The following is a 15,542-nucleotide window of genomic DNA, read 5'->3' as shown; positions in this document are numbered from 1 at the left end:
ATTTATACAAGAATATTTTTCATTTCAACAAAGACGTTTTGTATATTAAAATCAATATGCAATATTCAATGAAGTAAATATTTAAATATTTGCTACTTACTTCTATTACATATAAAGAAAAAGGTAATATTATCACCTATTTTTATATCCACATGTATACATGCATATGTACATTGTACATACATTGTTTCGGCATTTAATTTTTTGTTTCAGTTAACGTTTATATGCGTATCTTTTCTAACACTTTGGATAAAAAGGAAATAAATAAAAGAGGAATTGGACGAAACAAGCTTAAAGTCAAAATTTCCTTTTTTACTTATTATTAATATTTTGTGAATTTTTATCATTATACACAGAAAAAATTATCGGTAGTTTATTTTCAATTAACATGTTTTAATTTTCTTTATTTTTTATTTAAACAAATTGTTATTTGTCTTAATTATCTCGTTTTTTGAAACTGTTTGAAACTAAATTCTAAAATGTTGATTAAATTTTTAATTAATTCAAGTAATTTTTTAATTGATTGAAAAAAAAATTTCTGGCCTTCTTTTCTATTTTAGATTTATTTTTAATAGTTTTTTTAATTTTTGTGCTAGCAATATTTATAATTCTTAAATAGTCCATAAAATTTTAGGCATATAATATTCAAGTTTATTTACAATTTATGAAACACTTTATATGTTAAATTGTGTCAATAAAGTGAAAATTTTTCAAAATGCTGAACGCATTGTTAAAGGTCTAGTATTCCTTTAACGTAATCGATTAATAATTTGATTGATTTAATCACCTTCTTTATTGATTTATAAAAAATTCTCTATCAAACAGTTTAATTTATATTTTCAGTTTATTTTTTTGTTTTTCTCACATAACCATCATTCTCTCAGTGTACTTACACGTACATACATACATATTTATCTTGACAATACCCAAGACAGCAAAAACAAGAAATGCAATTACTTTATAGAATTGCAGAAACAAATTTAAGATATATTTTTTGATAAATAAAAATAAATACTATCACGAATTGTTTAAGGAATTAAGTTTACGCACAGCATGTTTCAACGGTTCGCAAAAACTTTAATTTCTCATTTACTGAACTGTGGATAAAACGCCCGGCAAAAGTCTTAACAAAATGAGTGTTTAAAAGATAAATCTTGTTTTCTTTTTAACTAAAAAAGAAAGAAATCTTTAATTAACTTTTTATTAAAACATAAAAAACTCAAACAAGTAGGTTTTCTAAAAAAATTTATAAGTGCAAGTATAAACATAATATAACTACACATTAACCTTATCTGATCGTAGATATTGCCCCATGACAAGCGTTCTTTCTGTTGCATTCCGTATCATTCAGTTTCATCTCAATCAGCGTTTATTCATCATCAGTCACAAGTGGCGCCATTGTTTGTTATTTGTTATTGTTAATTTCTCTACAAACTTTTCATTTTATTAACTTGTGTGATATTTTTTGTGGCCATTGAGTGGCATTCAAAAAATTTTGAGTTATTACATTCATATTAATTTATTCTTAACCATTTCAATATCGAATTGGGTTTTTTCATATTCTCCTCTCGGCTGCAATTTCAATTCAACAATCAACACTTTGTGTTAAAACACTTGAATAATTTTCAATAATTTTTAAGTAGGAATAAAAACGCAAAAGTAAACAGTTTTTGTTATTATTTAAACAGGTTGTTGAAATTTACATTGAAAATCTATGAAGTAAGATTTGTTTATATTTTTTCTAATGTATCAAGTGTCTGAAAAGAAGGAAACTTCGCATTAAAGAAGTAAATATAATAAATAAGCTGGTTTCTTTAGAAAATCTTATTAAAGTTTTTATATCAGAGATAAATATAAATGAAACTATATTTAAAGCATAGATGGACCTACAATTCTGCAAATTTTTTAGTAATATTGCTGCAAATAACGATAATTCGTAAATCGGAATACTATAAAGAAATTTAGTCTCAAACTAAAGTAGACGAAATTTAGTCTTAAACTAAAGTAGACGTGTTAGAACTAAATTTTTTTAACTTTATATATTACTAGTTTTTTCTCTTTTATAACTTTATATTTAAATCATAGATTATTTTTCTTAACTACAATTTCCATTACTAAATTATAACAAAACGAACGTAACTAAAAAACGAAATAAAACAAGACACCTCTAAAAATATAACCATTAAAAATTCATAAGATCTACAAAACGGCCAACGCTTTTTTGCTTCATCTTCATCCAACTTAATACTTTTGTACAACCTCAAGGAAAAATATATAACAATAACAATCGAATAGGAAAATGGGTAAAAAAAAAACAAAATATAGAAAAAACTATTGTATTCCACACACGTACGGCAAATTACTTTAGAGGTCTGGTACAATGACAAGCAACAATTGCAATTTGTTTGCACACTCCCGCCGGCGTAAGATGGTGGTAAATAAATAATATAGACTTTTGAAAGAAAAATCCCAACAAAAAACGAAATACAGATAACAGTGGGACAGGAATCGTAGGAATAGAATAAACTAAAAAATTAAGTACAAAATTTGTTAGTTGTTTATATTCACATTTTGGATCTAAAATACAGAGAAAGGACAATGGTAACATTATTGTCCACAAGTAATGCGAAATCAATCTACACTTTAGTGACATCATGTGATTCTAAGTGTTAGTCCTGAGCTGAACCCCGAAGTTCCGCGATTTTGCAGCTACAAATAAGACCTATTCCGGCTTTCTTTTTTAAAGCTTTTCTCTTTCAGACTGATTTAGCTTTAATTCGATTCACAATTTCCATGATAAAAGTGCCATAAAGACAATGGATTACATGGCTTTATATATCGGTATTAAAAAACTCTGTCTTCGGCCGAAGGCCTTCTATACATTAGAAATGAATCTAAAATACAACATTCACCAAAGTTACGACCAATTCTATCTAGGATAAGAGTCTTTCTTAAATATTAAGTACATTTATGCCATTATATTTAAATATAAGAAAGGCCGAGTTTTGACGTCGAAAGAAATTCGTTTTCTACATGATTTAGAAAAAAATTAATTTTAAAAGTTGTGTATCTGTATTCTAGATGACATTTAGATAGCTAATTGTGTTCAAATATGACTTCCATTTACTTTCATATAATTTTAATTTAAAGTCCATAAATAATGTACATTTGTCTGTGATGAGCACCATGCTTTGTAATATAAATTCATTTATACATTTGTATGTATGTATATTTTTTATTTTGAATTATTTTTTAATGATTTCGTTTCACTTTGCGCTTCATTAAAAAGGCGGGCGGATGCGCGGTTGGTCTTTTTGGTTTCAAGATCCTTTTGCGATCTTAAAGCTTTTGTGCAAAATCATCTCATATGACAACAACAAATTTACACATGAACCGAACAGTTGTGAGCATAACAGAAGTGATGTTGGAAAATACAAATATTCTTAAACGTACATATATAAGGCTTAGTATTACATAAGCCTATGTAATCTAGGCTAATCTTTTACATAAAATCTTTCAGTTTACAGTTTAAATCTATTTTCTGCCAAATCGTAGTGCTATTATTTACCTCTCTATTGTTTATATATGAATATTGTTTTTTTTTTTTAACTGTTTGCTTGGAGGAGCATGTGAATGAGGAGAGTTCACCTAATAAACAAGTAACAAAAATTAAAAGATTCTTCGTTTATTTTGTTGTATCTTGTTTTTATTTTTAAAATACTATAAAGCGGAAAAAAAGATTGTTTATAAAAAATCAAGTTATTTTTAAACTGGTTTTCTTTAAGCTTAAAAGTCAATAATATATTTTTTAAAAGATCTTTTGGTAGGTTTTTATTATTGTTTGCTCTCTCTCAATTTTTTGACATGTTGGCCGCCATATTGAATGTTTTTGAAAGGCTTTTTTTGAGTATTTTTCAGATACACTTTGAAAACAACTAACTGATTGTCTGAGTCTGGTTGTTGACTGACTTACTAAGTCAGGCGATTATGAATATGTGTAGTATGGATGGAGTCTGGTGTATTTTAAGGTTTATTTTCAGTTCGGTTTTGTGTTAAACTAATTTATCTTTAACAGGCAATCAAAACATCATCGTCATCATCATTTTTATGTGAATATAACTACCATCTTAAGTTGTGATTTCTGGGCTGTATTTTTTTCTCTTACACAGAATTTGTGCTCCACCATCTACAACTACATTTAACATAAACAAATTTACAAATGAATAAATAAATTTAAAACCAACAAGAAAAAAGTTTAATGAACCACTTAAAGTTTAAGTTGTAGGCTGGCAGGCAGGCAGTCAGTCAAGTCAATCTTCATGTGGTGTCATGGCAAAAATTTATGTTAAATTCATGAAACGAAACAGTAGTTAATAAATAAAATTTCAAAAATTTGCATAATTGTTTATAAAAGGAATAAAAAAATAACAAATCGTATTTCCTGTTATTAGCACTAAATTTTTAAATCGAATATTAAATTAAATTTTAATTTTTACTAAATTTTAAATCTCTAGCAATTAATTAACACCTTTTATGTGATTAATATTAATTCTCTATTTTTAACAACCTGCTACATATTGAAAAGCTTTAAAAGTTTTAATGGTCCTTCAGGGAATATTTTTATGTTGTTACCAACCATCTTCAAAACCTAAGAGAAAAAATCAACCCTAAATTGTTATTTTAAAAGAAAGTACAACTTTTTGACAATTCTTTGCCAACTTATTGAAATGCCAGCATGATTAACATCAAATTTAAACTCTACACCCACCCTACTTTTATTTTTTAAGGGGGTGCGTAAAATCCTACTATAACAACAATAATTTCAAAGTTACAAATTATTTTGTTGAACAATAACAGCAGCAGCTTCCTTTTTGGTTCACATGACATTAAAATACAACAATAGCAGTTCAAAACACGGACATGAGTCTGGTGTTTCTTTTTTTTGTAGTTGTTGTATGCTGGTTCTGTGTTTTTGGTTGAAATAACGAGAATTTGAGTTTGTTGAAAATATAACAAATTAATTATCTGTGTAATTAATGAGCTTTTAATTCTTAATGATTCTTCTGTGGAGAGTTTTATAATTTAAAGGCAGTCAGTCAGCAGCACAAACAGTTGATTTTTTGCAAAACGAATAAGGAGAATAGCAATTAAAGCGACTAAGTTTTGAAAATTTACGATCTTTTATCAGTCGATCTTAATGAATTATTTTTTAACCTGTAAAAATTTATCACAAATATTTTTGTAATAAAAATCGAATCAGGCAGATTAAGGTTAGTTTAAGCACAACCTCAGTCACAAAAACCGTTTTAATTTAGTCTAACAAATAGTTTAAAATTATATTTTTAGTGAGGATTTTATAGCTAAGCCTAAATGTAGGCAACATTATATATGATAATACTATTTTTAACAAGTATGCAGTTAATATTTTCTTCTATTTTTTGCGGACATAAATTTCTTTTCCAAGTTTAAACTATAATTAAACGCCTTAATGTTTTAATTAAATTGCAAACTTGTTAGAAAACAAACAAATAACTACTTGCTTATACATATAAAAGGTTAATTGGAATTCATATCTACAAAACGTATTCCCCTATTTATAAACACATAAAATAATATTTAAAATGAAACTTTTAAATTTATGCAAAAAATAAATTCTTTTCTTTTCATGTTCCACTCAACCACCTCAAATGTTTTAATTTCAAAGTACGTAATGTCTTCTTAATACTTTTTTTTAATATTCTCATCTTTTTTTCTTGCTTTTTTATACGTATTGCATTTAACAACCTCTTATTTTAAATGAAAAAAATACTTAAATTAAATTTATTTATGCGCGCATTTTCGCCAGATAATTATCGTTTATCTTTGATTTAAAGAGCACGTCAAAATGTTAACTTTCGTATACAATTTTTATGGTTGCGGTTGAACTTGTCCAGGCGTTGAATTTATATGTTGATCATACTCCGCGTGCAGCAGCTCCAGTCGTAGAATTTGTATTCCTTTTTTTCAAGTTACAATTTTATACTTTGTTGTTTTATTATTCTGTTAAATGACCACCTTAGTTAATTATGGGGCTTCTGGTTAGGGAGCTTGATGTATGTAAGCATTTATTTATTTTACATTTGCACGAGTCCCTGGTTTTACCAGGAAGCTGTTAAAGAGTTCTTTTTTAATTCTGCTATAAAGGATAACTACAGTCTGTATGAGTTAGTAGAGGGATATATGTATGTTTTTGTTTTTGTAAATAATTCTTTAAATATAATTTTGTTACTAACATTATATACTTTTATATGTATAACTTGCTCACATACAGCCTCAAGTGTATTTGTGTGTGTATGAAAAAGTAACACTCAAAAAACAGGGATAGTGCTATGTAATCAATATATGTTTAAAAGTAAAAATTGATAATGTAATTTCGTATGCCAGACTGAAATCACCAACTCTTCACACTAAAGTGAGTAAATATCTGCATTCTATTATACATAAGGCTTTATTCGTAAACATTTATCAAACCTTTAATGAAATATTGGTTTATAAACCTATGGTAAGAGTTTATGAATAAGATCTATAATATATATTTATAAATAATCTGTAAAATATTAACTTTTTTCTATAATTAAAGAGGATCACAATAACCTATTATATATTATATATATATATATATATATATATATATATATATATATATATAAAATATATATATTATATATATATATATATATATAATAATATAATATATATATATATATATAATATATATATATATATATAATATATATATGGACGATTTTAAATGTTTGCAACTAACTATCTAAAGTAAGAATCAAAATATGCTGTTAAAAGCAATATGTTTGTAGATATGTATTACTTATCGAATTTTTCGAGTGTTGAATAAACAATATTTTAAAATTCTCTTCCCCCCATTTCGTGCATGGAATGGAAAGCTTTAGGAACAACCTGTTTTCAAAGAGCATGTGTGATAAGAATCATATAAAAATGAAGTGCAAATTTAAAATAGTAGCTGTTTTTTTTTTTTTTTTGCCTTACAGGATTTTAATTGTATTTCTTCTTAAAACAAACCCGTTTCCGACCATAAGAAAAAAGAGAGAAGAAAGCTTAAAAACCCATCAGAAAAGTTATTAATTCTTAGAATATAAAAGTGTCTACAGCCATATTTATTGGAATTTGCAAAAATCATATAATATTTTCTCTTATTACGCTCCTTTTGTAACGCGAAATTTTCGTTGTAGCATGCATTAAATTGTTAAAAGTTTTTTTAATCTTAAATTAAAGGTCTTTTTGATTGAAAATTATTTTTACAGTTAATGGGACGTGCCAGTGCACAAGAAACAGAGGAAAATTAAAAAAACAAAAAACAACTACATTTAAAATTATACCCATTGTCAGTTTTGTGGTGGTCTGTATCAAAATGTCATCAATCATTGAAATTTTCCTTTATTTTCAGTTTTAAATGCACATCTTTTGCTATTGACTGCATTCATTGATTTCTCATTAATTATAATTTTTTGCCTTTTTTTTCTTCCTTCTGGTCTATTAAATGAAAACTTTAAGAGTCATTAAATTGAGGAATGATAACGCTTTATTATTATTAAGAACCTTGAAATTTAATGCAAAACTGAACAAAAATATTATTAATTAAAGGCATTAATGTAGAATGATATTGCTTAAAGTCGTGATACACGGTTGTCAGATCTTACAACGTTGTCAGTAAAATGTTCAGAAAATATCTAACAATCGTCTGAACTTACAATTTTTCTTTTGCAACGTTGTCAGAAAAAGCATTACTGACAATAATAGTTGGCAGTGTTATTAGACATTTTACTGCTAACGTTGAATGTCGTATACATATATAGCACTAAACAACTTAAAATCTCTAATAAACAAAGAAATGATTATAACCGAATTAGCTTATTTGAAACGAAAATTTTGCTAAAAAAGAACTTTTAAGACACAAAATATAGCTGATATAATACTAAATTATTTAATCAAATATTTGATACAATAAATGTTAGCTCTGATTTTTATTATGAATTAAAGTTTTAAAATTTAAGGCAAATTGTAATGCAACATTTTTTTATAAACCTTTGATAAATTGTTATGAATAAGACAGTTAAAATTAAAAAATAATTTAATTCAAAAAAAATTTTTGTAAAGGCCAGAGACTTATTATTATATTCAAATACTGTGAATATATACGAAAATTTTATAAATGTTGTTTAATATTTTTGTTTCAATTCATCATTATGTTTACACTCTCACTTACATTTCTAAACAAATACAAATATATAGAAAATGTTTAATGTACAACATCAGCTGTTGCCTGTATGTTTTTAACAACAATTTTATTTCAAACACACATGATGTCATTTCACTTGACTGCATCTCTCATTTAATGGTATTAAAATTTTAAATAAAACTAAAAAAAATTCTCATAAACAAAAACACAACATTTCAAAAGTGCGAAATACATTTTTTGACTTTTTGTTGAATAGAAATAAGAACAATTCGTTTTTGCTGTTTTTTTTTCTTCTGTTCAGTTGACATGCCAACCAAAATCGTTGAGAAATTTTTCTTTACCATAAAATAATAAATTGAAAAATGCTTTAAAGCGAAATAATCAATTTTGTAGAGCTACAAACAACAATAAAATTTAAATTTTTTTGACATAATTTCCATTTTTCATCACAAACTCTCACTCTGAAGAACGATCAAAAATACGACAAGAGTCAAAAAAAGGCAAAAACAATGCAAATTTTTATTTGTAGGCTAAAGAAAAACATAAATGCATTAACCCATGTTGGTGCGGACGAAGCTTTTTTAAATAATTGAGCAAAAAAGAACTTATGAAAAAGTGAATAAGTGAATACAGATTGCAATTTTTGATTAGACTTTTGCAGGAAAACTAGAATTTGTTAAGATTTTGTTAAATAAAATAAAAGTCTTAAATAAGTTCAAAATTATATTACCGTTATTGAATTATTCAAATAATATCAAAAATAATTAAAATTTTGTAAAGAAGGCATTGCCACCTAAATTTAAGCTATCAATGGGTTAATGGATATGTTAAACAAAAATCCAAACACTTACACATGTCAGTATGGATACATTTCAAATATAGAACAAAACCTACATCCAAAAATTAAAAATGTTCTACTTTTAGGTTTTTTTAAAGGGGGTTTGTTTTTATTAAGTTTTCAATAGTTGTCACTCCTTCGGAAGTATTTATTTGTATTTCAACACACGTGCCTCATGCCTCTATCCTGCTCAACGGCATCTACAACAAAAACAACATTGTTTTACAAAGAAAAAGTGATAAATGATATTTTACCAAAAATGACAGTTCAAGTGTTAAATGAAACAGTGTAACAATGTTGAATGAAATAAAAAAATCAATTTTGATATTATTGTTGGTTACAATTGTTTGTTTATTTGTTTGTTTTAACAGTTAATAAGATTTTAATGGATTTTTTATAGGAAGCACAGGAAAAGAAACATACACAAACCACCTGTTAAGTGTAGACTACGTTTACCTTAAAAGTTCTCAACATTGGACCATTTACTACTTCCTTAAATTGTTGTTAATCCCGCAGTCATTTATATTCTTCAATTTCTGAGTTATACTATCAGTTTCTACTTTAACGAAAAAAATACCTTGTATCATTTGTCGCTTTAAAAGAAAAAGTGCATTTAGTGTATGACATGTTTACTGTCCAGTCCAGTATGTTTTTCATATCAAATGACACATCTTTTACTATAGACACACCAACAGACAAACAGCGATACAATATTTATCCAAAAACTATTCAATGACATAAATACAACATCTCTAGAGATACTCATTCGTTCGGCCGCTCAGTAAGACAGTCAGTGGTTTGATTGCGTTGTTTCTAGGGTTTACGAATACGTATTTGTGGCATGAATGAACGCATCACAACTTCTTATGCATCATTTATCATCAAAAGAATTCTTTTACAATCAAAAACAAACAACAACTGAGCAACAACAAACATCTACAAGATTAATATACTTTTTCCGAAAGAAATTAACCCACAAAGTAGTAATATATAAACTGAAAGATGCCAACACAATTTGTTGATCTTTAGCAAGAGCAAAAATTGTACAAAATTCCAGAGTTTCCGACTAAACTCTTTCCCTGACGCTGGCGGCTTTTATTCATCTTTTCCTTTAGCTTACGAAATACTCCAAAAATTCGGTTGAAAATTCAGCAAAGCAGCCCCTTGATTTTATTTAATATTTCCATACTCCCCCCCACACAGCTTGAATCAAGATTTATTTTATCCAACACAACTCAAGCGCATACATTTATTGTTGTTGATTTATTAATGGTTTTAATAATGTAAACTTTTTTAATTTTTTCTTCTTTTTGCATCTGATTGTGTTAATAAAATTTTTGTTAAACATTTTTTAAACAATTAAAATAAAACTAAATGTTTGTTTACACAACAAATTGAAATGACTCGCATAAAACACTACAGGATCGATAATAAACCACACGCATTGCATTGAGCAGCTAAATACGAGCGATCAGTACGATGTAAACTCAAGCAAATAACTTTGACAGCAGCACCAAACAGCAAACAGCAGCAACAAACAATAAGAAAATATGACTGATGATCTGTTGGTGTAATATTGACAGATCTAATGATCACTACTCTTTAACAATGAGAGATTATAATACTTGAACGGCAACAGTAACAAAAACATAAAGAAGAGTGTGTTTAATATTTAAACATTCAACATTTCTATATGGACAATTTGTCGCGTGGATATAATCTGGGTAAAAACAATAAAAAATATCAAGAATTTAAACAAAGTGTGATGATTTATGATGCCTCCAATATAGACATTTTATTATGATTTAATAAATGGTTCAATCAATTGAGGTGTATAAATAGGTTAAAATCATTAACAGTGATTTAGATATTGTCTTTTCTTTATAAATTTAGGAAATATTTGAGAATCAGTGATACTTAACAGTTGTTCTACAAATACTTATGTATATGTATGCCATAATAAAGTTCTAATCAAATATTTTTCTTTTAAATGGACTCTGGTTCCTGGATGTTTTTTAATAACGATGAAACATTCAAATTGGACACTTATAAATAAACTTTGTGCGGTAATATTAGCACCACAACAATGATTTGAACATTTTCAATCTTTTTTCTTTTCCGATCTATGCACATATTATATACAAAAAATGTACTTGTGGTTAATAACTTTGTTTTCTATTTTTCACATCGCTGCAATGTATGAACCGATTTTCCGTTTTTAAAAATCTTTTATATATAACATCATCATCTGATTTCCAAAATTTCCAATTTATATTCTTCTATATCTCTGTCTTGGCTAGACAATTTTTATTTATTTACCAAGAAAATAAGAAAACAAAATAAAGACTACGTCAAAAGTGGCCACAAAATGTTTCCAAACATTTATTTTATTATCGTTTGAACAAAACACGACAAAAGCATTAGACAAAAGTGTCAGTCAGGTTATCAAATATTATTGAAAAACTAATATTTCACTTTTGGCTATGAAAAGAAAACAACAGCAACAATGGCCAAATGAAATAAGCGAAAACAATTTTAAGGAAAAAAACGAAGAAGATGAGAAATACATAAATATTTTTTAAGATTATTAAAGAAATCTAAACAACTTACTCTTACTAACAGATTTTTAGTGATCTAAAAAAAAAAATCAAAAAATACTTTAAAGTAAATACGACCTTGTACTAATATAAGTCTCTGAAGTAAATCAATAAACTTTAAGTAAACAAATGCTATACGTATTGTGGGTGCAAGTAGTAAATTTGTTATAAAACGAATTAAAAGTTCAACAACGTTTGACATTTTCTTTTTGATTTTTAAAAATAGAACATCTTAATATTTAATCTCAAATAATTTATTATTCCAACAGTTGTATCCGTTTTACAACAATTTTTTATTTGTTTTTATATATTTAGTCTAATTATTTATTTTTCTTAAATTTCTTAGTTTATAAAACTGTCAGTCAAATTTTCGTAAATATTAAAAAAACAAAACAACAAAAAACATAGAGTTAATGTGCTAGCCACCTGACACAACCCATCATTCAAATATTTAAAAACAAGACACACACACATTTGTTGGGCAGCCAAGTGACAGTGTCAATGGCCATCTTAAGACGACACCCGCAACAACTTTAACCCAAATTTTGGAAAATATAAAAAAATAAATTAAGATCTTTTCAAAATAATATATTAAGTTATATTTGTTTTATATTAAGTTATATGTATTTTGGTATAAATGACCTTAAGGTATCTTAAGTTTGTTTTTATTATAATTCATATCAAAGAACAAAATATTGGAAACATTCATGTACGAATTGTATGTAAAGTTGGTGGAGAAACAAATGCATTGTTTTGATCATGTTGTTTGACATTGTTGTGATGATCTGTCATTTCAAAGAGATATTATGGAAAAGAAGAGAGTCGAAAAGAAAAACAAACATAAAAAGTACTGACAACAGATTAACATATCAGTTTCAATTGTATATTTTTGATGTCTGCAGTCCGTTGTTTGTTCTTTGAAACATATGCAAAATATTACACAGATATCTTTTTTTAGATACTTTTTATTTGTTTTTGTTGTTAAGTCCATTACTATTTGTGTTATAGCATTTTAGCCTGATCCCAACTGGATGATGATCAATGTGCTTAAAAGATCTGAGAATTTATAAAGTGACACAACAGAAAAAATCTGTATAGTTGTGGTGTGTGCATGAGTTTTGAATCAAAGTAACATGTAGTCTTGCAATGAAAGTTACAGGTCTTTTTTCTGGCATGAATGGAAATTGAAATGAAAAACAAAACAACACTTTCAAAAAAATTTATTTACTTTTTTGTTTGTGATTATGCAAGACATTAACAGTGGGCTATCTAAGGCACCCCAGCAATAACAGATTTTAAATGATAAAGATTTCATTAGAAATCTTTTTCCGTATAGCTTTTACCATATGGAGTTTTTTTAATTGTTAGCCAGATAAAGTTCTCATATCTTATATATCATTAAAAAATATTTATCCAGATAAAGATTTATTTATAAAGTTTTTAGTGAGATAGAGTTTTCTTTATAAAATAGTTAGACGAATACAATTATCATTAAACAATCTTCAGCCGGATAAGGTTTGCTTCACATAATCGTTAGTCAGTTAAAATGTTAAAATTTGTAAGTTAGTTCTCATCTGCACCATAATATTTCACTTATGAAATTCATGTAGTCTTTTGGTATTAAATCAAAAAAATTTTTAAATGTAAAGTATGTCTACATGAACATATTTTACATACAAAAGTACTTTAAAAAATGCAACGTATTTTTTCGTATTCTTGTGATATGCAAAGACTGACTGCTGCTGGACTGTTGTTTGACATGACAGATCTCAATATTGACATTGACTATAGCTGGGATACAGTGATTGACACAATATTAGCATACACCTTGTAGACAATCATGACAAAAGTTAAGAAGTAAAGTAAAAAAGAAAAAAACAAATATATAAGAACACAAATAGCTTTTTATAATTTTTTTCTTACCAACTAACTTGCATATTTTGTGAATAATATTTAAAACTGATTTCAGTTTTCGGTTTGATTTGTTTGGCTCTAGACATAAACCGAAATAAAGTAACACAGGTCAGGGTTAAATGAACAATAATTCAAATTAGATACAAAATGATATTAGCGAAATAAAAATAATATTACCACTTCCATTGCCTGGAAATCAACATTGTGATAACAATTTACTTGTAGAATATAAATTTTAAAGATTTGAAAATTTCATATAACATTAATCAAATATGGGCGGGCGTGTGTGTACAATTTTTAAGGTAAGGAAGATTTGTTTGAGCAAAAAATATTAATAAACAAATGATGTTTTATCATAAGCTTTTTTTGACACTTAATAATGATGACGATGATGTATGTGAATTTGTATTTTTATTAAAGTGAATCATCGTCAAGTTATCGGACATGCAGTTTTTTTATTGTACATATACAACTGAATTTTGTAACAAATTAGTTTTATTTAAACATTTGACAAATTTACAGTAACATGAAAATTTATTAATAAAACATTATTAAAAGCAAATGTAAAAACAACATTTATAAAATTTATATACAAAACGAAATACACAAAATATGTGTGAATTGTGTAAAAACTAAACAGCAACCATAACAGCTTTGTAAATAAAATACAAAAATATAAATATTTTTTGTTTGAAAAAAAAAACTATATAAAGAAACGCAAGTAACTTGTCACAATATGTTGTATTTGTCATTTGTCAAACAAGGTGATACAATATCTTGTATTTATAATAAAAAAAATAAAACTTAAAAACTATACAAACATTTTAACATACAACATTTAACTATAAAGATATATAAAAAGGAATATTTATGTATAAAAACACAGACAGTTGGACGGACGTACATGCATATAATTTAAACTTAAAAAATGTAAGAAAATACAATGCAAAAACTTACAATATCCATAGTTCACTTAAACCAAGGGTTTCAATTTATTTCATAAATTTATAATATATCATAAAAATAATTTTATATATTCAGGGCTTTCCGGCAATATAGTTCGAAAATTATAAGTAAAAAACTGCTTTCTGGGAATTTCTGTCATAGAAACCCTATTTATAACACTCACTTAACGAAGCGGTTTTTTAAATTGTCATTCAAATAACAAATGTAAACTTATATGAAATATTGACTGAAAAAAATACAAATTAAAAAAATTACACAAAAAAAGAGATGTTTATAAATTTTAGTTTTTTCTGCTTGTTTTTTATTAACAAATTATAAATAATAATATAAAAAATTAAAAAACAATTGTTTTATTAAATTTTGAAGGTGTGATAATTGATTTAATGTCATCAGCAAAATCTACTCATCTATTATAGATATCGAAAATAATTAGATTCAGAATGCATCTTTATAAGAAACTGTTTACCCTGAAATCAATTTCTCAATTTTAAATTTTAATCAAGCACTAATTTTAATTAAATGTAGCTCGTTTTTTGGACATATAAGTCTATAGAATTCAATTTTTAAATTAACATTGATAACACTTAATAATTTCAACTTTCAACAAGACACACACTTAATTTTCAGTCAAGAATCTAGTATTATACTTCGTTTTAAAAGTTAGGATATTGAATTTTGAAGTTTAAACGCATAGAAAAGTAAATAAATACAAGAAATTAGAGTACATTGCATATACATATATTTAGTTCTTTGTAACTAGTTCGTATGGCTAGACGCATAAACTTTTTTCAAAATTAAAAAAATCACCTCATAAACAGTTAATACTTTAAAACGCAAAATCTCGCATTTCCCTGTGTCTTTTTGACATACTTACATTGTAATAATTAATCAAAGGTTTATAAAACGAATTTTATAAATAATTGATCAATAAATGATATGTTTTTTTTATTTTACATATTTATTTTTATATATT

General features: G+C 26.2%; 1 protein-coding gene across 4 annotated transcripts in view; it reads left to right on the top strand.

The window, feature by feature from the left end:
- The window catches only part of LOC111682816 (homeotic protein Sex combs reduced), a 51,178-nt gene that overhangs the window by 31,167 nt on the left and 4,469 nt on the right, over nucleotides 1–15,542 (top strand). For 3 of the 4 annotated variants that reach the window (XM_046949046.1, XM_046949045.1, XM_046949044.1), the window contains one exon: nucleotides 5,705–5,707. The exons of the other annotated variant lie outside the window; for it this stretch is intronic. In XM_046949046.1, the coding sequence (XP_046805002.1) occupies nucleotides 5,705–5,707 (3 nt within the window). The remainder of the gene's footprint in view (nucleotides 1–5,704; nucleotides 5,708–15,542) is intronic. 4 annotated transcript variants of the gene reach the window in all.

The sequence above is a fragment of the Lucilia cuprina genome, chromosome 4 (assembly GCF_022045245.1).
Source record: "Lucilia cuprina isolate Lc7/37 chromosome 4, ASM2204524v1, whole genome shotgun sequence".
Taxonomy (NCBI): domain Eukaryota; kingdom Metazoa; phylum Arthropoda; class Insecta; order Diptera; family Calliphoridae; genus Lucilia; species Lucilia cuprina.
Note: the sequence above shows the minus strand (reverse complement) of the source record. Positions and strands in the feature narration are given on the sequence as shown.